This window comes from Rana temporaria, chromosome 5 (genome assembly GCF_905171775.1).
Source record: "Rana temporaria chromosome 5, aRanTem1.1, whole genome shotgun sequence".
Lineage (NCBI taxonomy): Eukaryota > Metazoa > Chordata > Amphibia > Anura > Ranidae > Rana > Rana temporaria.
The window spans coordinates 12,684,477-12,707,361 of record NC_053493.1 but is presented as its reverse complement, the minus strand read 5'-3'; the positions used below and the strand labels follow the sequence as shown (position 1 = coordinate 12,707,361).

The 22,885-nt window shown below is 46.2% G+C and overlaps 1 protein-coding gene across 1 annotated transcript in view; it reads left to right on the top strand.

Annotated features, from left to right (window-relative positions):
- The window catches only part of WNT3A (Wnt family member 3A), a 136,235-nt gene that overhangs the window by 110,301 nt on the left and 3,049 nt on the right, over window positions 1–22,885 (top strand). Inside the window, exon 3 of the mRNA XM_040352184.1 lies at window positions 21,303–21,568. Coding sequence (XP_040208118.1) covers window positions 21,303–21,568 — 266 coding nt within the window. The remainder of the gene's footprint in view (window positions 1–21,302; window positions 21,569–22,885) is intronic.

Below are 22,885 nucleotides of genomic sequence, written 5' to 3'. Positions count from 1 at the left end.
TCCCCCCTCTCTCTCTCCCCCTCTCTCCCCCCCTCTCTCTCCCCCCCCTCTCTCCCCCCCTCTCTCTCCCCCTCTCTCTCTCTCGCTCTGATTTCGGTGTGCCGAGGATGATGGAAAGTTAATAAGAAGACATATTTGGGGATAATTATACAAGCAGCACATTTCATGTAATGATTTTTTGATTGAAGACATAACAGGAAGAACCGGTGTGATTGGGTTGAGGCGGCTGTGTCAGAGGTCAGGCTGCTTGTTTACGTCGTGCGGCTCGGCATGACACACTGTCCCTTTCTTCTTTCTATATTCTTTGCATGTGTAATAATAGAATCAAATAAATATAAAACAATATATAACAAACAGGAGCACCTGACTCCGCCCACTGCCAGCCTATGGGCGGGGATAGACTTTCATTGAAGGTGGATGTTCACCCTCCATCTGGCTTGTTATGAAATAGCTGGACAGCAGGGAACCCCATGGGGGGGGGGGGGGATCTGGCATAAAGACAAGTGCCCCCTCTAGTGGTTATCAATTCCCTGCTGTCAGAATGACAGCCAGGAGTGGCCATGTAAATAAAACTGTTGTAGAAGTTGCTGCTGTTAACAAAATCTGTCTGACACGCCGTTTTTAAATATGATTTAGTGATCGAGAGAAACAAAATAACACTGGCCCGGATTCAAGAAGCAATTGCGCCTGTGTAACCATAGTTACACAGCGCAATTGCTTACTTGCCCCGGCGTAACGAATGCTCCTGATTCAGGAACCTCGTTACGCCGACTGCAGCCTAAGATATGCGCGGCATAAGGCTCTTATGCCCGCATATCTTAGGCTGCATTCTTGCGATGGGCGCTAGGTGGCGTTCCCGTTGTGGTCAGCGTAGAGTATGCAAATTGCATACTAACGCCGATTCACAACGTTACGCGAGCCCCGCGTACGCAGTTTACGTCGTTTCCGTACGGCGGTTTTCGCGCAGGGGCAGCCAATGTTACGTATACCCGTCGTTCCTGCGTCGCGAAATTTCAAATTTACGTAGTTTGCGTAAGTGATTCGTGAATGGCGCTGGACGCCATTCACGTTCACTTTGAAGCAAATGACGTCCTTGCGACGTCATTTGCCGCAATGCACGTCGGGAAAGTTTCCTGACGGAGCATGCGCTCTACGATCGGCGCAGGAACGCGCCTAATTTAAATGATTCCCGCCCCCCTACGGGATCATTTAAATTGCGCGCGCTTACGCCGGGCATTTTGTCAGCGTGCCCACGCAATTTACAGAGCTACTGCTCCGTGAATCAAGGGCAGTGCAGTAAATTTGCGGGGGCGCAGGGCAAAAACGTTGCCCTGCGCCTCCGTAAAAAAAGCGCAAATCTACCTGAATCCAGCCCATTGTTTATAAACATTGGGCCAGATTCACAGAAAAAGTACGCCGGAGTATCTGCTGATACTCCGGCGTACTTTCAAATTTGCCGCGTCGTATCTTTATTTGTAATTCACAAACAAAGATACGACGGCTTTTGGCTAAGATCCGACAGGCGTACGCCTTCGGATCTTAGGTGTAATTTCCCGGCAGCCGCTGGGTGGAGTTTGCGTCGTTTTCTAGCGTCGGGTATGCAAATTAGCTGATTACGGCGATCCACGAAGATACGCACGTTCGTCGCAATCTCTTACGTCGTCGCTAGTCTTTTTTTGCGTCGTAAAGTTAAGAGTGCTATTTAGATGGTGTAAAATGACACCATCCATGTTAAAGTATGGCCGTCGTTCCCGTGTCAAATTTAAATTTTTTTTTTTTTGCGCAAGACGTCCGGGAATACGAAAGTACGTTCCGCACGTCGCCGTTCAAAAAACACGTTGGGGGCGCCGTAATTTCACGCAAAGCACGGCGGGAAATTTCCTAACGGAGCATGCGCAGAACGTCCGGCGCGGGAACGCGCCTAATTTAAATGGTACACGCCCCATTTGAATTAGGCGGGCTTGCGCCGGACGGCTTTACGCTGCCCCAAGTTTACAGGCAAGTGCTTTGTGAATCCAAGCACTTACGCCGAAAACTTGCGGCGGCGTAACGTAAAGGGGATACGTTACGCCGCCGTAGATATTCGTGAATCTGGCCCCCTGTTCATACAGGAGATTGAAAAATACAAAAGTATCATTGTTAATAAACATTGTTCAGATTGGCGATTAGAGAGATACAAAGTAACATTGTTTATAGACATTGTTCAGATGGAGATAAAGAGATGCAAAGGAACATTGTTTATAAACATTGCTCATATGGGAGATAGAGAGATACAAAGTAACATTCTTCATATAAAAAAAATCGGATGGAGATATAGAGATACAAAGTAGCATTGTTTATAAACATTTTTCAGATGGAGAGATACAAAGTAGCATTGTTTATAAACATTGTTCAGACAGGAGATAGATACAAAGGGGTAGATTTACTAAAACAGATGCACTCAGAATCTAATGCAGCTGTGCTTGGTAGCCAATCAGCTTCTATTCAATCTGTTCAATTAATCTTTGGCAATAAAACCTCGAAGCTGATTGGTTTCTATTCAGAAGTGAGCCTGATATTGCACTCTCCAGTTTTAGTAAATAAATCTCATAGTAACATTGTTTATAAACATTGTTCATACGAGATAGCGAGATAAAAGGAACAATTTTTTTTAAACATTGTTCAGTTGGGAGATAGAGAGATACAAAGTAACATTGTTTATAAACCTTGTTCATACAAGAGATAAAGAGATAAAAGGAAAATTGTTTTTAAACATTGTTCATATGGGAGATAAATACAAAGTAACATTCTTTATAAACATTGTTCAGATGGAGATATAGAGATACAAATTAGCATTGTTTATAAACATTGTTCAGACAGGAGCTAGATAAAAGTAACATTGGGGTAGATTCAGGTAGCTTTGCGCTTTTTTTACGGAGGCGCAGGGCACCGTTTTGCCGCTGCGCCTCCGTAAATTACCTGCGCTACGCTCAATTCACGGAGCAGTAGCTCCATAAATTGCGTGTGCGCACCGGAAAACTGCCCGGCGTAAGCGCGCGCAATTTAAATGATCCCATAGGGCGCGTGGATCATTTAAATTTGGCGCGTTCCCGCGCCGAGCGTAATGCGCATGCTCCGTCGGGAAACTTTCCCGACGTGCATTGCGGTAAATGACGTTGCAAGGACGTCATTTGCTTCAAAGTGAACGTGAATGGCGTCCATCGCCATTCACGATTCACTTACGCAAACAACGTTAAATTTTAAATTCGCGACGCGGAAACGACGGGTATACGTAGCATTGGCTGCCCCTTCTAATAGCATGGGCAGCCTTACGCGGAACCCGACGAACGGAAACGACGTAAACTGCGTACGCAGGGCGCGCATACGGTTGTGAATCGGCGTTAGTATGCAATTTGCATACTATACGCTGAGCACAACGGGAACGCCACCTAGCGGCCATCGCAAGAATGCAACCTACGATACGACGGCATAAGAGCCTTATGCCAGTCATATCTTAGGCTGCCGTCGGCGTATCGAGCTCCCTGAATCAGGAGCAGTCGATACGCCGGCGCAACTAAGCAATTGCGCTGCGTAACTATGGTTACGCAGACGCAATTGCTTGTTGAATCTACCCCATTGTTAAGATGGAGATAGAGAGATACAAATTAGCATTGTTTATAAACATTGTTTAGACAGGAGCTAGATAAAAGTAACATCAGCCCGGATTCAGAAAGGACTTACGACGCCGTATCTCCAGCTACGCCGTGGTAAGACCGAATGTGTGCCGTCGTATCTCGGCGCCTGATTCAAAGAATCAGATACGGCGGAATTTGGCCAAGATCCGACGGACGTAAGTCTCTTACGCCGTCGTATCTTGGGTGCATATTTACGCTGGCCCCAGACCATGACACTCCCCCCACCATGCCTGACTGTAGACAAGACACACTTGTCTTTGTCCTCCTCACCTGGCCCCTCCCACACACGCCTGACACCATCTGACACCAAATACCTTTATCTTGGTCTCATCAGACCACAGGACTTGGTTCCAGTAATCCATGTCCTTAGTATGCCTGTCTTCAGCAAAGTGTTTGTGGACTTTCTTGTGCATCATCTTTAGAAGAGGCTTCCTTCTGGGACAACAGACATGCAGACCAATTTGATGCAGTGTGCGGCGTGTGGTCTGAGCACTGACAGGCTGACCCACCACCCCTTCAACCTCTGCAGCAATGCTGGCAGCACTCATACGTCTATTTCCCAAAGACAACCTCTGGATATGACGCTGAGCACGTGACCTCAACTTCTTTGGTGGACCATGGCGAGGCGGGGGAGGGGAACCCGTCCTGTTATACCGCTGGATGGTCTTGGCCACCGTGCTGCAGCTCAGTTTCAGGGTCTTGGCAATCTTCTTATAGCCTCGGCCATCTTTATGTAGAGACACAATTCTTTTTTTCAGATCCTCAGAGAGTTCTTTGCCATGAGGTGACATGATGAACTTCCAGTGACCAGTATGAGAGAGTGAGAGCGATAACACCAAATTTAACACACCTGCTCCCCATTCACACCTGAGACCTTGTAACACTAACGAGTCACATGACACACCGGGGGGGGGGGGAGGAAAAATGGCTGATTGGGCCCAATTTGGACATTTTCACTTAGGGGTGTACTCACTTTTGTTGCCAGCGAAATTGTGAGACACGGACAGAGTGTTGTCACCTTATAACAGGAAGTGCCTGAAGAAGGGCCCAGGATGCCCCAGGGTTTCCTTTCATCTTTTTTAAAGGATTGTTAACATATTAAGGAGTTCACATCATATCGGTGCGACGCGTCAAGCGCCCGGCGGCCCATTTATTTCAAGTGCCGACGTGGGGAACTTGTGCTGTGGGACGGGGTGACAACGCAGGAGGCGGGGGGACAGAGCGTTGTCACTCTAAAACAGGAAGTGCCTGAAAAAGGAACCGGAATCACCCAGAGATTCCTTTAATGATAGATGGATCTTTTTTTTTTTAAAGTGTCATTAACATATTAAGGCTCAGCTCAGAGGCGCAACTGGGCGTGGCACGCTCCCGCGCGTCACGTGTCTGGTGGCCCTTTTATTTCAAAAGGACTGCCCTATCCATGATAAATGCGGAGAAGAAGTTCCTGAAACGATAAAAGCTGCATATTTTGTATTTATTTTTTAAAGTATTGTTAATATATTAAGTCTCCGTTCACACCGTAAAGGCGCAACTGGGCGTGGCGCGCTCCCGCGTCTGGTGGCCCATTTATTTCAAAAGGGCTTCCCTACACATGAGAAATGCGGAGAAGAAGTTTCTGAAATGACGAAAGCTGCATCTTTTTTTTTTTAAAGTATTGTTAATATATGAAGGTTCAGTTCACGCCATAGAGGCGCAACTGGGCGTGGCACGCTCCCACGCGTCTGGTAGCCCATTTATTTCAAAAGGGCTGCCCTATCCCTGAGAAAAGTAGAGAAGAAGTTCCTGAAATGACGAAAGCAGCATCTTTTTTTAAAGTATTGTTAATATATTAAGACTCAGTTCACACCATAGAGGCGCAACTGGGCGTGGCACGCTCCCGCGCATCACGTGTCTCGCAGACCATTTATTTCAAAAGGGCTGCCCTATCCATGAGAAATGCAGAGAAGACGTTCCTGAAATGACGAAAGTTGCATCTTTTTTTTAAAGTATTGTTAATATATTAAGGCTCAGTTCACGCCATAGAGGCGCAACTGGGCGTGGCGCGCTCCCGCGCATTGAGCAGGCCATTAATTTCCATGGAGAAGTCCCTGGAATTTCTTCCAAAGTGCTGCAGCAACGTGCAGGTTTGGCGCATGCAAAAAAAAACAAAAAGCACGTGCACGTTTGCAGGTGCGTGGAGACGCTGTTCGAATTCATGTCATTAACGAACGCCAGCGCGCTTCTCCGCCATTTTTAACATATTAAGGCTCAGCTCACGCCATAGAGGTGCAACTGAGCGCGTCCCGCAGCCTATTCATTTCGAAAGGGCTGCCCTATCCATGAGAAATGCAGAGAAGAAGTTCCTCAAGCGATGAAGGCTGCAACGCCGGTCGATTCACGTCATTAACGAACGCCAGCGTGTTTCTGCGCCATTTTTAACATATTAAGGCTCAGCTCACGCCATAGAGGCGCAACTGAGCGCGTCACGCATCCCGCAGCCCATTTGTTTCTAAAGGGCCGCCCTATCCATGAGAAATGCAGAGAAGTTCCTCAAGCGATAAAAGCCGAAACACCGTTCGATTCACGTCTTTAACGAATGCCAGCGCGTTTCTGCGCCATTTTTAAAATATTAAGGCTCAGCTCACGCCAAAGAGGCGCAACTGAGCGCGTCACGCAGCCCATTTATTTCTAAAGGGCCGCCCTATCCATGAGAAATGCAGAGAAGAAGTTCCTCAAACGATTCACGTCATTAACGAACGCCAGCGCGTTTCCGCTCCATTTTTCGTGCGTTTTTTTCCCCGATGCACACAGTCGTGAACCTATCCTCAAGCTTGCATCGACTTAAATTGCCGTTGGCGAGACTTTTTTTTTTTTTTAAAGGTTCACGGTGAACTCGGGGGTGGGGGGGCTGAAAATCCTGGGAGGTGCCCCCCGAATCCAGGTCACGACCCCCCGACCTGAGGAAGAGGAATTGTTGCCATTTAGGATGTGTTAGGGGGTCTCTCCTTTTGACAAAATGCGTGTTTCTCCTTTTTTTCCGCGGGAGGCAAATCACACCAGTATATCATTAACTCGCCGCGAAAGGCTCTGTAAAAGGAGATGACGGGAGACCTTAGCCCGCCCCCCGCTGGGGTATGCGCCGAGCACAATATCTGGCAGACCATGAGATTAAGCCCCAGAGAAAAGTGAAAATGCCCTGCACCATTCACACGCTCTTTAGATTGTTTTATTAAACCATTTCAATAGGGATTTCCCTTTTGCCCGTCTCCGAGGGCCCTCCAATGCATAGTTCTACGTTGCTATGACTTAGTAGGTCCTGGCTAATCAGCGGCGAGGGCGAATTTCATATAAAATATTTTGGGACCTATTGTGGGTTTAATGCGGTGTGACAGTGGCGAGACAAAGGGAGATTCTATTACCCAGCAGGTAATAAGAACCATTTTGCTTTACCGGGGGACGAGGATTGTCACTTGCGATCAGACCACTCCAATACAGCCGCGCATTCCGACCTCAGGTGGGCTCGGCCGGCCCCATTGTCACCACATTATTTTTTTCTGCCTCCCAATTTTCACTTGTCCTCGTTTTTTTTTTTTTTTTTTTTGACCCCTTGTACCCCCCTAATCCTCTCCTTGAGTTATTGGATTTTTTTTTTTTTTTTTTTAAGTTTATTAAACATGTTCAGCATTATTAGATTTTTAATTTAGGATGTTTCAGGACAGGATAACATGCAACCTATTAAAAAAAAAAAAAGATTTAAAAAAATTACACAACACAAATTGAGTTGGGAATTTTTTTCATTTTTTTATAGAATTCCCAACTCCCCAAAAAAAAATAAAAAAAAAATTCTCAACTCAATTTGTGTTGTGTAATTTTTAAAATTGTTACAAAATTTGTATGTTCAACCAATTCAGCTCTCACACCTGGATTTTTAATTTAGGATGTTTCAGGACAGGATGCCATGCAACCTATTAAAAAAAAACAGATTTAAAAAAATTACATGACACAAATTGAGTTGGGAATTTTTTACATTTTTTAATAGAATTCCCAACTCCCCCAAAAAAAATAAAAAAAGAATTCTCAACTCAATTTGTGTCGTGTAATTTTTAAAATTGTTACAAAATTTGTATGTTCAACCAGTTCAGCTCTCACACCTGGATTTTTAATTTAGGATGTTTCAGGACAGGATAACATGCAACCTATTAAAAAAAAAAAAAAGATTTAAAAAAATTACACAACACAAATTAATTTGGGAATTGTTTTCATTTTTTAATAGAATTCCCAACTCCCAAAAAAAAAAAAAAAAATTCCCAACAATTTGTGTCGTGTAATTTTTTTAAATCTTTTTTTTAATTTTTTTTAATAGGTTGCATGGTATCCTGTCCTGGAACATCCTAAATTAAAAATCCAGGTGTGAGAGCTGAATTGGTTGAACATACAAATTTTGTAACAATTTTAAAAATTACACGACACAAATTGTTGGGAATTCTTTTTTTGGGAGTTGGGAATTCTATTAAAAAATGAAAAAAATCCCAACTCAATTTGTGTCGTGTAATTTTTTTAAATCTTTTTCTTTTTTAATAGGTTGCATGGCATCCTGTCCTAAAACATCCTAAATTAAAAATCCAGGTGTGAGAGCTGAATTGGTTGAACATACACATTTTTAAATTTAGGATGTTTCAGGACAGGATGCCATGCAACCTATTAAAAAAAAATATTTAAAAACATTACACAACACAAATTAATTTGGGATTTTTTTTTCATTTTTAATGGAATTCCCAACTCCCCCCCCAAAAAAGAAGAAAATTCTCAACTCAATTTGTGTTGTGTAATTTTTAAAATTGTTACAAAATTTGTATGTTCAACCAATTCAGCTCTCACACCTGCATTTTTAATTTAGGATGTTTCAAGACAGGATGCCATGCAACCTATTAAAAAAAAAAAAAAAAAAAAATTAAAAAAAAATTACACGACAAAAATTGAGTTGGGAATTTTTTTCATTTTTTAATAGAATTCCCAACTCCCCCCCCCCAAAAAAAGAATTCTCAACTCAATTTGTGTCGTGTAATTTTTTAAATTGTTACAAAATTCGTATGTTCAACCAATTCATCTCTCACACCTGGATTTTTTATTTAGTTTCAGGACAGGGTGCCATGCAACCTTTTTTTTTCTAATAGGTTGCATGGTATCCTGTGCTGAAACATCCTAAATTAAAAATCCAGGTGTGAGAGCTGAACTGGTATAACATACGAATTTTGTAACAATTCAAAAAACAATTCCCAACTCAATTTGTGACATGTAATTTTTTTAAATTGTTACAAAATTTGTATGTTCAACCTGTTCATCTCTCACACCTGGATTTTTAATTTAGGATGTTCAGCATCAGCGTTAAAAAATAATTATGTTACTGTAATAATAAATACTTTAATTTTATGAATTCATAATATTGTTTTGCAATATTTATTGCAAATTGCAAGATTTTACTTTTTAAGCACTACAAAAACATGACAAAACAAAAAAAAAATTCACTTTTCCTACTTTGATCGTCGTTAAAAAATAATCATGTTACTTTAATTAGGTTCATTGATGATATTGTTTTGCGAAATTCATTGCAAATTGCAAGATTTTATTTTTTCTGCACTCCAAAAACATAATAAAACAAAAAAAAAAAAACATTTTTTTTCTACTTTGACTAGCGTTAAATGAATTATGTTACTGTAATAATAATTATGTTAATTGGTGATATTGTTTTGCAATATTTATTGCAATTGCAAAATTAGAAAAAAAATATGCAATCCATAGACCAAAAACATAACAAAACTACAAAAAAAAAAATCACTTTTTTTTTCTACTTTGATCAGCGTTCAAAAATAATTATGTTACAGTAATAATAATTATGTTAATTACAATAATATATAATATTGTTTTGTAATATTTATTACTTTTATTACTTTTTATTATTTTGACCTAGGCCAGAAACCAGGAAGCGAGTGAATAAATATAAAAGATGAAAACAAACAAATATAATATACTTTCCTATTTATTTACTAAAGCTAGCCACATCAGGATTACAAATAGTTAATGTTGATTGGCAGAGTTTAGTTCCACTTTAATTAAGGCCAATGGGGGTAAAGTAAGGGTTAATAAAGGGGATAAACAGAAACAAATTTTATTAATTATTTATTTTATTTATTAATTTTTTTAAGAAAAAGTTTTGTTTTTTTAACATAACAGGTTGCTTTAACTGACATCCTATGCTGATGAAAGTTCATCCCTTTTGATCTGCAGGTGAATGAAACCGAATAGATACAAATGTTTCTTCTCCATCTTGTACTGATCAGTATTTATAAACATCGTGTCGGGTGTTTATTTTATTTTTTTGACAGCAGCTGTTTCTAGAGCTCCTGCATTTACAAATCAACTCCTGGCTGTCATTTTGACAGTCAGGAGTCGCCCGCAAGCGTGAAGGAGCGTCAATGGGGCAGAAGGATGGGGCGTACTACACACACACCCGCTGAAGTGTCTTTGGACGTACGTAGTACGCCCGGCGCCCACAACTGATTCATCTCCGAATGGGACGAGTGAAGGCATGCAGGAAAATCTTAAATTAAAATAATAATTGATTGGGTTGGTGGTTTCCAACTAATATGGACTGACAACTCATGGGGCCCCTGGGCAATAGAAGATTATGGGGCCCCCGGGCAATAGAAGATTATGGGGCCCCTGGGCTTACAGATTGCCATCACGCCAGGAGGCAGTGCAGAGGCGGGGCAGCTAAAATTCTCGGGATTTTCACATCCAAAAGCATGTCGGTTTCGGACATATCAGGGACAGATGTAAAAAAAACATAGATTTTTACATACTGTCCCTGGTTTTACTGAGCCTGGCAACCCTGATGGGGCCCCCTAGTGGCATGGGGCCCTCGGGCAGTGCCCGAGTGATTCAATGGTCAGTCCGCCCCTGGTGGTGATTCATTCACCGCCTACAGTTGTTCAGCCAAAGGTGTTCTATCGGTTTGAGGTCAGGACTCAATATTAAGTTGGCCCCACCCTTTGCAGCTATAACAGCTTCATCTTTTGTGGAAGGCTGTCCACAAGGTTTAGGAGGGTGTCTATGGGAATGTTTGACCCTTCTTCCAGAAGAGCATTTGGGAGGCCAGGTACTGATGTTGGACGAGAAGGCCTGGATCGCAGTCTTCTATTGGCTTGTTCTATCGGGTTGAGGTCAGGACTCTGTGCAGGCCAGTCAAGTTCCTCCACCCCAAACTCGCTCAGCCATGTCTTTATGGACCTTGCTTTGTGCACTGGTCCGAACCATTTGGCGGAGGGGGGGGGGTTATCATGTGGGCAGTGGCAATTGGTGCTCCATTTTTTTGGGGGGCGGCAAACAAACAAACCCCTGCTGCTGGGTCCGCAATTGCCGCTTCCTCTCCTTTTTGGCCACCATGAAGTCCATGCACAACGACATAAATCGCCATCTTTCCTCTCCCAGCTCAGGCTGCACGGCAACTCTGTCTCTGCACGTCCCCGCCGGAGAGGACACTCTCCTCTACTTCTCTCCGCTCCTCTACTCCTCTTTTCCGCTCCTCTACTCCTCCTCTCCTCTACTCCTCCTCTCCGCTCCTCTACTCCTCTTTTCCGCTCCTCTACTCCTCCTCTCCTCTCCTCTACTCCTCCTCTCCTCTACTCCTCCTCTCTGCTCCTCTACTCCTCCTCTCCTCTCCTCTACTCCTCCTCTCCTCTACTCCTCCTCTCTGCTCCTCTACTCCTTCTCTCCTCTCCTCTACTCCTCCTCTCCTCTACTCCTCCTCTCCGCTCCTCTACTCCTCCTCTTCGCTCCTCTACTCCTCCCCTTCGCTCCTCTACTCCTCCTCTCCGCTCCTCTACTCCTCCTCTTCGCTCCTCTACTCCTCCTCCTCTCCGCTCCTCTACTCCTCCTCTCCTCTACTCCTCCTCTCTGCTCCTCTACTCCTCCTCTCCTCTACTCCTCCTCTCCGCTCCTCTACTCCTCCTCTTCGCTCCTCTACTCCTCCTCTCCTCTACTCTACTTCTCCTCTCCTCTCCTCTACTCCTCCTCTCCGCTCCTCTACTCCTCCTCTCCTCCTCTCCTCTCCTCTACTCCTCCTCTCCGCTCCTCTACTCCTACTCTCCACTCCAACCACTGTCGCACACATCACACAAGTGGATGGGCTCAGGGCACAGTGCTCTGCGCCCGGAGCCCACCCTTTTTTTAAGCCAATTACAGCCTCCGGCTTTAAACATGTGCTGAAAAAAAACAAAAAACACATTGGAATCCATGCGTCCGGCGCCCTGCATGGAGATTAGGGACCGGGCACATGGATCGTGAGGGGGGGCTGGACGGGCTGCCAGTGGGTGTGGGGTTGTTTTTCAGGGGTTGGGCTTGGCCCCTTAGTTCCAGTGAAGGGAACTCTTATGACGTCAGCATACCAAGACATTTTGGAAAATTTCATGCTCCCAACTTTGTGGGAACAGTTTGGGGGCCGGCCCCTTCCTGTTCCAACATGACTGCGCACCAGGGCACAAAGCAAGGTCCATAAAGACATGGATGAGCGAGTTTGTGGTGGAGGAACATGACTGGCCTGCACAGAGTCCTGACCTCAACCCGATAGAACATCTTTGGGATGAATTAGAGTGGAGACTGCGAGCCAGGCCTTCTCATCCAACATCAGTGTCTGACCTCACAAATGCTCTTCTGGAAGAATGGTCAAACCTTCCCATAGACACCCTCCTAAACCTTGTGGACGACCTTCCCAGAAGAGTTGAAGCTGTTATAGCTGAAAAGGGCGGGGCCAACTCAATATTGAACCCTACGGACTAAGACTGGGATGCCATTAAAGTTCATGTGCGTGTAAAGGCAGGCGTCCCAATACTTTTGACAATACAGTGTATGAGCCTTTTGTGCAGCAGCGCTCAGACTGGGAGAGAGAGAAAGAACCAGGAAAAAGAGCCAATCTATTGTGCTACAATGCGAATAAGAAGGAATGTCTGGACAGCTGCACTCCGAAGATGTTGCCTTTATTAATAAAACAGGATCACAAGATACATACTACAGCAGACAGGATACCAGCTGACGCGTTTCACACTATTACTTAGTGCTTAATCAGGAGGAGATAGCAGAGAGACAGTGAGATGAGCTGCTCCTTTTTTTTTCACTGTCCAATCACAGTCTGGGAGCCAGCAGGTGTTAGTGAAATGCAGCAGATGAAAAAAGCAGGTTTCCTGCCCTGCCAGACAGAGCTGTGTCGTTTCGGAACGGGATGGACATAAAATATTTCCTCTATATGTATTTTATTTGTATATTTGGATGGAGTTCAGTTTTTAGAGTGGACCTTCAGTAATTTTTTCATCTTTCCATCTATTAAATCTTCTGCCATTGTTGTTGTTTTTTTAATTTGGATAGTAAAACTTGTTTTTCTGCCAGTAAATCCCTTTTACAGCCCACTTCCTGTTTCCTGATACAGCCCACTTCCTGTTTCCGTATACAGCCCACTTCCGGTTTCCTGATACAGCCCACTTCCTGTGTCCTTATACAGCCCACTTCCTGTTTCCTTATACAGCCCACTTCCTGTGTCCTTATACAGCCCACTTCCTGTTTCCTTATACAGCCTACTTCCTGTGTCCTTATACAGCCCACTTCCTGTTTCCTTATACAGCCCACTTCCTGTGTCCTTATACAGCCCACTTCCCGTTTCCTTATACAGCCCACTTCCCGTTTCCTTATACAGCCCACTTCCTGTGTCCTTATACAGCCCACTTCCCGTTTCCTTATACAGCCCACTTCCCGTTTCCTTATACAGCCCACTTCCTGTTTCCTTATACAGCCCACTTCCTGTTTCTTGTCTGGTCATTAGCCTAGGCTTATGACATCATGCACAGCTCTCTCTCTCTCACTCTCCTGAGAGTTTGATAGGAAGGGAGGGGAAGGGGTCATAAGAGGGCCAATGAGAGCTAGAGGTCTGCCTCTGTGTAAATCCAGGAAGTGAACAGGCAGCAGCTTCAGCTGCCCACAGTTAAAATGGCTGCAGCCAGACTCAGTGGAGGGAGATTTCTGCAGCCTAATTTGGCAAATACTTAGGGCCAGATTCACGTAGATGAGCGGCGGCGTAACGTATCGTAGATACGTTACACCGCCACAAGTTTTCATCGCAAGTGCCTGATTTACCAAGCCTCCGGCGCAAGGTGGGCCAATTCAAATGGGCGTGTGCCATTTAAATTAGGCGTGCTCCCGCGCCGGACCTACTGCCCATGCTCAGTTTCGTAATTCCCGTTGTGCTTTGCGCGCCGTGACGTCATTTTTGCGAACGTTGGCGCGTAGCGTAATTCCGTATTCCCGGACGGCTTACGCAAACAACGTTCATTTTTAAATTTTGACGCGGGAACGACGGCCATACTTTAGACAGCAATACGATTGCTGTGTAAAGTTAAGGCACCAAAAACGACGACTAACTTTGCGACGGGAAACTAGACTAGCGGCGACGTAGCGAACGCGAAAATCCGTCGTGAATCGCCGTAACTCCTAATTTGCATACCCGACGCTGGTTTACGAAGCGAACTCCCCCCAGCGGCAGCCGCGGTACTGCATCCTAAGATCCGACAGTGTAAAACAATTACACCTGTCGGATCTAGGGGCTATCTATGCGTAACTGATTATATGAATCAGTCGCATAGATACTCTGAGAGATACCACTGAGTATCTCGTCTGAGAATCTGGCCCAGAATCACAGAACACAGTGGAACCTTGAATTGCGAGTATAATCCATTCCAGGAGAACGCTCGTAATCCAAAGCACTCGCATATCAAAGCGAGTTTCCCCATAGAAGTCAATAGAAATTAAAATAATTTGTTCCGCATTGACTTCTGTGGCATGCAATACCGCATGTGGCCAGAGGTGGTGGGGGGGGGGCTTCGGAGAGCCTCGCTAACAGCCAGAAAGGCTGACCTCGGCAAACCTCGGAAAGGCCCCCGGAACCGAGTATTTTCGAACGGCGTCGATTGGCTACGATCGGCGCCATTCGGCCCCCGGCGCCCCGCTTTGACTTGAATCCTGCACGTTTTTGCGAGACAACACTCGCAAACCGAGTCAGGATTTTACAAAATACAGCGTTTGTATTCCGAAAACGCTCGTTAACCGCGTTACTCGCAATCCGCTGTATATAAAATAAAATGCAAAGTTGTTTGGAGGGAAGCTTCGGAATGACAAAAGATGTTTTTATTACAAATTATGTGAGCAGACGGAAGTTCCATAGCTCCCAACTGTCCCTGATTTGGAGCAATGTCCCTCTGTCCCTCATTCCTCCTCATTTGTCCCTCATGTTGGTCTGATCTATATACCGTATTTATCGGCGTATACCGCACACTTTTTTGCCCTGAAAATCAGGGCAAAATCGTGGGTGCGCGGTATACGCCGATACCTGCACCGAGTTTTGAATACTGCGCCGACATATACCGAGCGCAGTACACTCGGGTATAGTCGGGCAGTCTCGGCTCCTTCCGCACTTACGTCCTGGACGTACAGGACGTCAGCGCGGGTAGCCGAGCATTGCTGACAATACACAAGTGTACTGCGCTCTGTATATGTCGGCGCAGTATTCAAAACTCGGCGTGGGGAGGACGCGAGGATGGCGCAGAAGAATGCCGGACCCGCCGAAGAGGACATCCGAAGCCGCAGAAGGACACCCGAAGCCGCAGAAGGACATCGGACCCGACGAGGCCGCCGATGGATGCCGCGCAAGACACCAAAACTGTAAGTACAAAAAAAACTTTTTTTCCACAGGATTGGGGGCCACTTTAGGGGTGCGCGATATATGCAGGAGCACGATATACCGCGATAAATACGGTAGTTGTATATAAAATGCACTACTTATCTATCAAAAAGTGTTTCCTATCGCTAAACCTTTCATCTGATTTCTAAATTGCTGCATTTGTAAATTCCAAAAGCCAATATAAAGGAATTGTAGTGGTGGGAAAGAAAAAGCACTTGTGGGTTTAACCAATCTTGTTTTTTTTGTACAATTCTCCTTTAAGGGGGCGTGGTCAGGGGGTGTGTCCTATGCCTGCATACATTTGCTGATAGGTGTCCCTCATTCCCATCTCAAAAAGTTTTAAAGACCTATAGTAAAATAGAAGGGTCCACTTGTTGGGAATGATTGGGGGGGGGGGGGGGGGCATCGTTAGGGCTGCAGCGGGGGGGGGGGGGGATTAGGCCGCCTAGAGACTGGGTGGAGTCACGGAAATGAAAGCGCTGGATTAGGTGTTCCCAAAACACCGGGTTACGCAACCAGAGGATTTGACACAGATGGAGTTTGATAAAAATAAATAAAACAAGATAAAAAATAAAAAAACTAGAGGATAGGCTCTGCCCATTGGATGCAATTCCAGTTGATCACTTTGCCCCCCTGGAGTGCCCCTTTAGCCCGTTTCACCCTAAGCCCATTGGCCGCATGTCTTTTCAGGAGTCTGTGTTTTTCTTTTTTTTTTCTAGCAGTTGTTATCGGTGGATCTGTGCCCGGAATTAAGTGTATTACACAGTTATGTTCTACTTGGCTGCAGCCGAAAATGCGGCACACACCCTTTCTGTGCCGCAGGGCCTGGGCGCAGGGCAGGAGGGGGGAAAACCTGAGCGACTCTCTCTCTCTCTCCCCCTCTCTCTCTCTCTATCTCTCATTATCTCTCTCTCTCTCTCTCTCTCTCTCTCTCATTACCTCTCTCTCTCTCTTTCATTATCTCATTCTCTCTCTCATTCTCTCTCTCTCTCATTCTCTCTCTCTCTCTCTCTCTCTCTCTCTTTCATTATCTCATTCTCTCTCTCATTCTCTCTCTCATTATCTCATTCTCTCTCTCATTCTCTCTCTCATTATCTCATTCTCTCTTTCATTCTCTCTCTCTCTCATTCTCTCTCTCTCTCTCTCTCTCTCTCTCTCATTCTCTCTCTCATTCTCTCTCTCTCTCTCTCTCATTCTCTCTCTCATTCTCTCTATCTCTCTCATTATCTCTCGCTCTCTCATTATATCTCTTTCTCTCTCTTTCTATCTCTCATTATCTCATTCTCTCTCTCTCATTCTCTCTCGCTCTCTCTCCTTCTCTCTCTCTCTCTCTCTCTCTTCAATTCAATTCAAATAAGCTTTATTGGTAGGACCAAATACATGTTAGCATTGCCAAAGTAGTTAAGTTTGTATAAGAAAAAGGGAAGGGGGGGGGGGGGAATATGAAGGGGAATGAACATACTCTTTCTCTCTCTCTGCCCCCCTCTCTCTCTTTCTCTCTCTCTTTCTCTCTTTCTGCCCCTCTCTCTCTCTCTCTTTCTCTCTCTCTTTCTCTCTCTCATAATCTCCCTCATTCATTCTCTCTTTCTCACACACACATTTTCTCTCTCTCTCTCTCATTCTCTCTCTTTCTCTCATTATCTTTCTCTCATTATCTCTCTCTCATTCTCTCTCTCTCTCTCTCTCTCTCTCTTTCTCTCATTATCTCATTCTCTCTCATTCTCTCTCTCATTATCTCCCCCTCTCTCTTTCTCTCTCTCATTATCTCATTCTCTCTCTCATTCTCTCTTTCTTTCTCTCTCTCTCTCTCTCTCTCATTATCTCATTCTCTCTCTCATTCTCTCTCTCTCTCTCTCATTCTCTCTCTCTATCTCTCTCATTATCTCTCTCTAATTCTCTCTCTCTCTCTCTATCTCTCTCATTCTCTCTCTCTATCTCTCTCATTATCTATCTCTCTCTCTCTCATTATCTCTCTCTTTCTCGCTCTCATTCTCTCTCTCATTTTCTCTCTCTCTCATTCTCTCTCTCTATCTCTCTCATTATCTCTCTCTCATTCCCTCTCTCTCTCTCTCTATTTATCTCATTCTCTCTCATTATCTCTCTCTTTCTCTCTCTCATTCTCTCTCTCATTTTCTCTCTCTCTCATTCTCTCTCTCATTTTCTCTCTCTCTCATTCTCTCTCTCTCTCATTCTCTCTCTCTCATTCTCTCATTCTCTCTCTCTCATTCTCTCTCTCTCTCTATCTCTCTCATTCTCTCTCATTATCTCTCATTCTCTCTCTCATTCTCTCTCTCATTTTCTCTCTCTCTCATTCTCTCTCTCTCTCATTCTCTCTCTCTCATTCTCTCTCTCTCATTTTCTCTCTCTCATTCTCTCTCTCATTCTCTCTCTCATTCTCTCTCTCTCTCTCTCTCATTCTCTTTCTCTCCCTTTGATGGCCTGCAAGTTCCGATCTGTCCTCCTCCTTCTCGCTGTCCCGTCATACTGGCTGTCAGAGCTTTCTCTGGCGCTCTGAAAAAGGGGGTTTGAGATTCCTGGCAAAGGGACCCGGGTCTGATAAGTTTATTAGAGGCGGCAGATTTGTCGGGGGGGATAACAATGATCCGCTGGGGTCACGTCAGGGTAGGCTGTATATATATTTAGCACAATTATCTAAAGCACTTTTTTAGAACTCCGGGGAATGGAAGCTTTCATTGTACCTCAAGAGCAGCAAAAGATATAAATCCATTATTTGCAAACCCAGATATGACATTGTAAAAGTATAACACTGACATCACCCAGGGGGGTACAGGCAGCCCTTCTGTACTGGGCCCAGGCCCTATTGGGTCAGTAGGGGGGCCAACACAGCTTCCTCCAACCAGAACTCACTCCATCTTGCAGTGCCAGGGACAAGGTCACCTGGAGCCCAGAGCGGACATACCCAATTATACGTCGGCAAACCACCCCCCCCTCCAAAAAAACTATTACTATTCTGCATGCACATGTATTCACATTTTCCTTCCAGCATAAATTCCCCTCCCCAATCCCCTGACCTTGCAATAACCACCCACCACAAATTAAATTTCCCCTCCAAGCACAAATCCTACAACCCCCCCACTCCAAATCCCCCCCTTCCAGCATAAATCCCCACCCCCCAATCCCCCAACATAGCAATAATTCCCCCCCCACACACAAATACAACCCAATAATGTGACAACTGTCTCCCAATTGTGCCCCTGCGTTGTCACCCTGTCACATGCTCTCCCAATGTTGCTTGTGGGAGATCTATTGTTGCTGGGGTGAGTCTTATGTTGCAGGGGAGTCAATCATTGCTGGGAGGGATTTACTGTTGAGGGAGGGGGTCTAATGTTGCTGGCTGCTAGAGGGTCTATTGATGCTGGCTGTTGGGAGTCCATTGTTGCTGGAGGGGATCTGTTTTTGCAGGGGGGTCGATTATTGCTGGGGAGGTCTATTGTTGCTTGTGGTGGGGGATCTATTGTTGCTGGGGTGGGTCTTATGTTTCAAGGGGGGGTCAATCGTTGCTGGGAGGGATCTACTGTTGAGGGAGTGGTCTAATGTTGCTGGCTGCTGGAGGGTCTATTGATGCTGGCTGTTGGGAGTCCATTGTTGCTCAGGTGGATCTCTCGTCACTGGGGTGTCCATTATTGCTAGATCTAGAGTTGGGCTGAACAGCCCCCCCCCCCCGGCTCGGTTCACACCAGAACTCGCAAACATTGCAAATGTTTGGACCCCGAACCGCAAACCCTATTAAAGTCTATGGGGAAAAAAAATCAAAAATGCATGCTGGGTCGGGGATGTCACAAGGGGGCGGTGCCACCAGGTGACGTCACCAGGTGGCTCCGCCCTTTACCAATTTAAGAACTGTCAAACAGCTGAGCAGGCAGAGCCCCCCCCCCCCCTGCCCCAAAGCACCCTCCACCATGTTGAGGGTATTTGGCCTGGTATGGTTTAGGAGAGGGGGGGCTGCTTGCTTGTCCTCCACCTTTCCTGACCTGCCGGGCTGTATGCTCAGATAGGGGGCTGGTATGGATTTTGGGGGGGGGGGGAAACGGACGGACAGACCCCACACCTGTTTTTTTTTTTTGGTGTGGGCCTGGAATGGATTTTTCACTTTTTTTCTATTCCGGCAATGTTTTTTTTTTTCATTCAGCTGTCAGCGGGGAAGCCCATTGACAGCTGATGACTCATCTGTTGTTAAGGATGCAGCGGCCGGCTTCCCGGGCCCCACTCCTTAACAACCAACTTTGCACTATGCAGCTCGCAGTGCATTGTGGGGCGTTGCTTGGCGGGCGAACATCCCGCTGAGCGCCCTGCAAACTCGGGTGTTTGCCAAAAGGGCGAACAGTCGATGTTCGGGCCGAACCTTTGCTCGGCTCCAACTGTTTGTCCAACTGTACTTTCTTGTTATCATTAAGAAATTCCATACAAAATACTTTGCACCACAAAATACTTGCTTCCAGTGGCGGCTGGTGTTTTTTTTGTTTGGGGGGAGCGGCAAACAACCGAACCCACCCATCCCCCCTGATGACTGCCACTTACCCCATTTATGCGGCGAGCAACCAAGAAGCAGCGGCTGGGATTGGGCATCTGAGGAGCGGCGGGGATTGGGCATCCAGACATCGGCTCCTCTCCTCCACGCTTCCGCCGTCCATCTCCTGCTTTCCTCCTAGGCGTCCAATAGGATCGCCTGTCCTTTTAGCCAAATGGGTGATGGGTATCAGACCCGCTTCCCGATTGGCCCGGGAGGAGGATCAGTGTTGCAACACAACTGGGTGGGAGATGTTGTGTTTACACTGACATCTCCCTGTTCTTCAGCTCTGTGACTCGATCGCGGGACACCGGCGGACATCGAGTCTGCGGGTCCCGCGGGCACGATCACCGAGCCTGTGAAAGGGTCGCTAAATCGCGACAGGGTTGCCAGCGCTCCGGCGTTGGCGCGTGCACGACCACATGTCCGGCAAATTAAAGGGGACGTATATATAAGCCCATTTGCCCAGCCGTGCCATTCTGTCGACGTAAATCTGCGTGCGGCGGTCTTTAAGCGGTTAAAAAAAATACCTGGATAGGGGGGGGTGGCGTCCGAGCGCCCACAATGGACAGGCCGCCCCTGATTGCTTCTGTATTCTATAAAAGGGGCAATACTGAGAGGTGGGTAAGGGGTGGAACCAAGGAACAGTGCTCAGGGGAGGGGAGGGTGTGGAGTCAAGGGGTGACTCAGAAGGGAGGAGTTCCTGCACCTATTTTCTGAGAAAAAAGGCCTGGATCAGACTGATACATTGTAACCATAGGCGTGCGCACAGGGAGAGCCAGGTGTACCTTGGCACACCCTAATTACCCCATGTGCCACTGGAGCAGCTTCAGGGGTCGCAGGGGTCTCAATGGCAACCCCACCTTTAAAACTGTATACATACATGTACGCATATGTGTTTGAGCTTTGGGGGTGCACAAGCCTATGAACTGTGTGCACCCACAAAGCTCAAACACATATGCATGCATGTATGTATACAGCTTAAAGGGTTGCTATTGAGACGCCTGTGACCCCTGAAGCTGCTCCAGTGGCGCATGAGAATACAGAAGCAACACGGACACATCGCTGATCGTGATTTTAAAAGGATAAAACTATATCTGATACTAAATCCACTTTAAGTAATATACAATCAGTCATCATGGTGGATGATGCAAATGTCTAGATTGTGATGTTTTAATGTATGGTAATGAGAGCGACGATTACGTAATCCTTAATAATGATACAGAACGCAGTCATTAGCGGAGGTTTCACAGTTCCAGACCGGGGCGCACCCACAAGCATGTAACTTTCACAGAAACGGTTGCCCAAGAATCTAACCCATATCGTTTTGTCATCTCCGCAGCCACCAGGGAGTCGGCCTTCGTTCACGCCATCGCCTCGGCCGGAGTGGCATTCGCCGTGACCCGGGCCTGCGCGGAGGGCTCGGCCACCATCTGCGGCTGCGACAACCATCACAAGGGCCCCCCGGGGGAAGGCTGGAAGTGGGGGGGCTGCAGCGAAGACATGGATTTCGGCAGCATGGTGTCTCGGGAGTTCGCCGACGCCCGCGAGAACAGGCCGGACGCCCGATCCGCCATGAACAGGCACAACAACGAGGCCGGGAGAACGGTAAGTTACTTAGTCCTCTGCTTTGTTATATTGTATTATAATGTATGAAATAATTATAATAAAAAACTAATAATAATATATATTATAAAATAATACAGTGGAACCTCGGTGTACGAGTCACGCGGTTAACAAGCGTTTTAAAAGGATTTTTTAAATCCTGAGGGTTGACTTGCAAAACGAGGAGGATTGAAGCCTCTGCGGTGTACAGTACCGCATTTGGCCAGAGGTGTGGGGGCGCCGGTGACACTCGGGACGGTTTGGAAATACTCTGAATCACTTGGTTCCCGAGTGTTTCCCAGCCTTTCCGAGGGCTTCTGAGTTCAGCCGAGCTGTCTCGCAGTGCTTATGAGTCTCTCTGGCGCCCCCCCACCTCTGGCCACACGGTATTGCATGCAATAGAAGGCAATGCGGAACAAATTATCTTTGTTTCCATTGACTTCTATGGGGAAACTCGATTTGATATGCGAGTGCTTTGGATCACAAGCATTCTCTTGGAACGGATTATGCTCATAATCCAAGGTTCCACTGTATATAACACATAATATAATTATTATATTGTTGTCATCTTTAAAGTAGACCCTGCACTAAAATTGCCGGCAGGCCCGTCGCTACAGGACAGGCAAAACAAACAATTGCTTGGGGCCCAGAGCTGGCCTGGGGCCCCCAACTTCCCCTTCCCAGGATGTAGCCAAGCTCCTCTTCCTTCCAGCTGGAGTCCTGTCCGTCCGGCCGGGTACCGCGCGTGGCACAGGAGATTCAGTTTCCTGTTCCCTGCCGGACTGACAGGAAGTGAACTATCTGATAGGGGACTGGGGAAGAGGCAGGGGGAAGAGGGGCTCGGCCACGCTACAGCGGCAGCCTACAGGGAAGAAGGGGAGGTAAGAATAGAAAGAAAATTTAGTGTAGCGATAACGTATGCTTTGCATGCAGGGGGGAGGGTTCTTGGGGGCCCCCATTTTGCTTGGGGCCCCCAAATTCCCTCAAACGGCCCTGATTGCCGGGTACACTTAAATTAGGTGGGCCACCATCTCAATACACTAGAGCAGTGGTCTCCAAACTGAGGCCCAGGGGCCAGATGTGGCCCTTTGCTTGCCTTTATCTGGCCCTTGGGGCAATATTTCACCAACTGACACCAATGATGGGGCACTATTTCCCCTACTGCTACCAACACCATCAATGGAGTACTATTCTCCTCATTGATATCAACAATGGATCACTATTTCCCTCATTAAAACCAATGATGGGGCACTGATGCCGGGCATTTTCTACTCTCACTGGGCACAGTCCGGCCCCCCTAAAGCCTGAAGGACAGTAAAC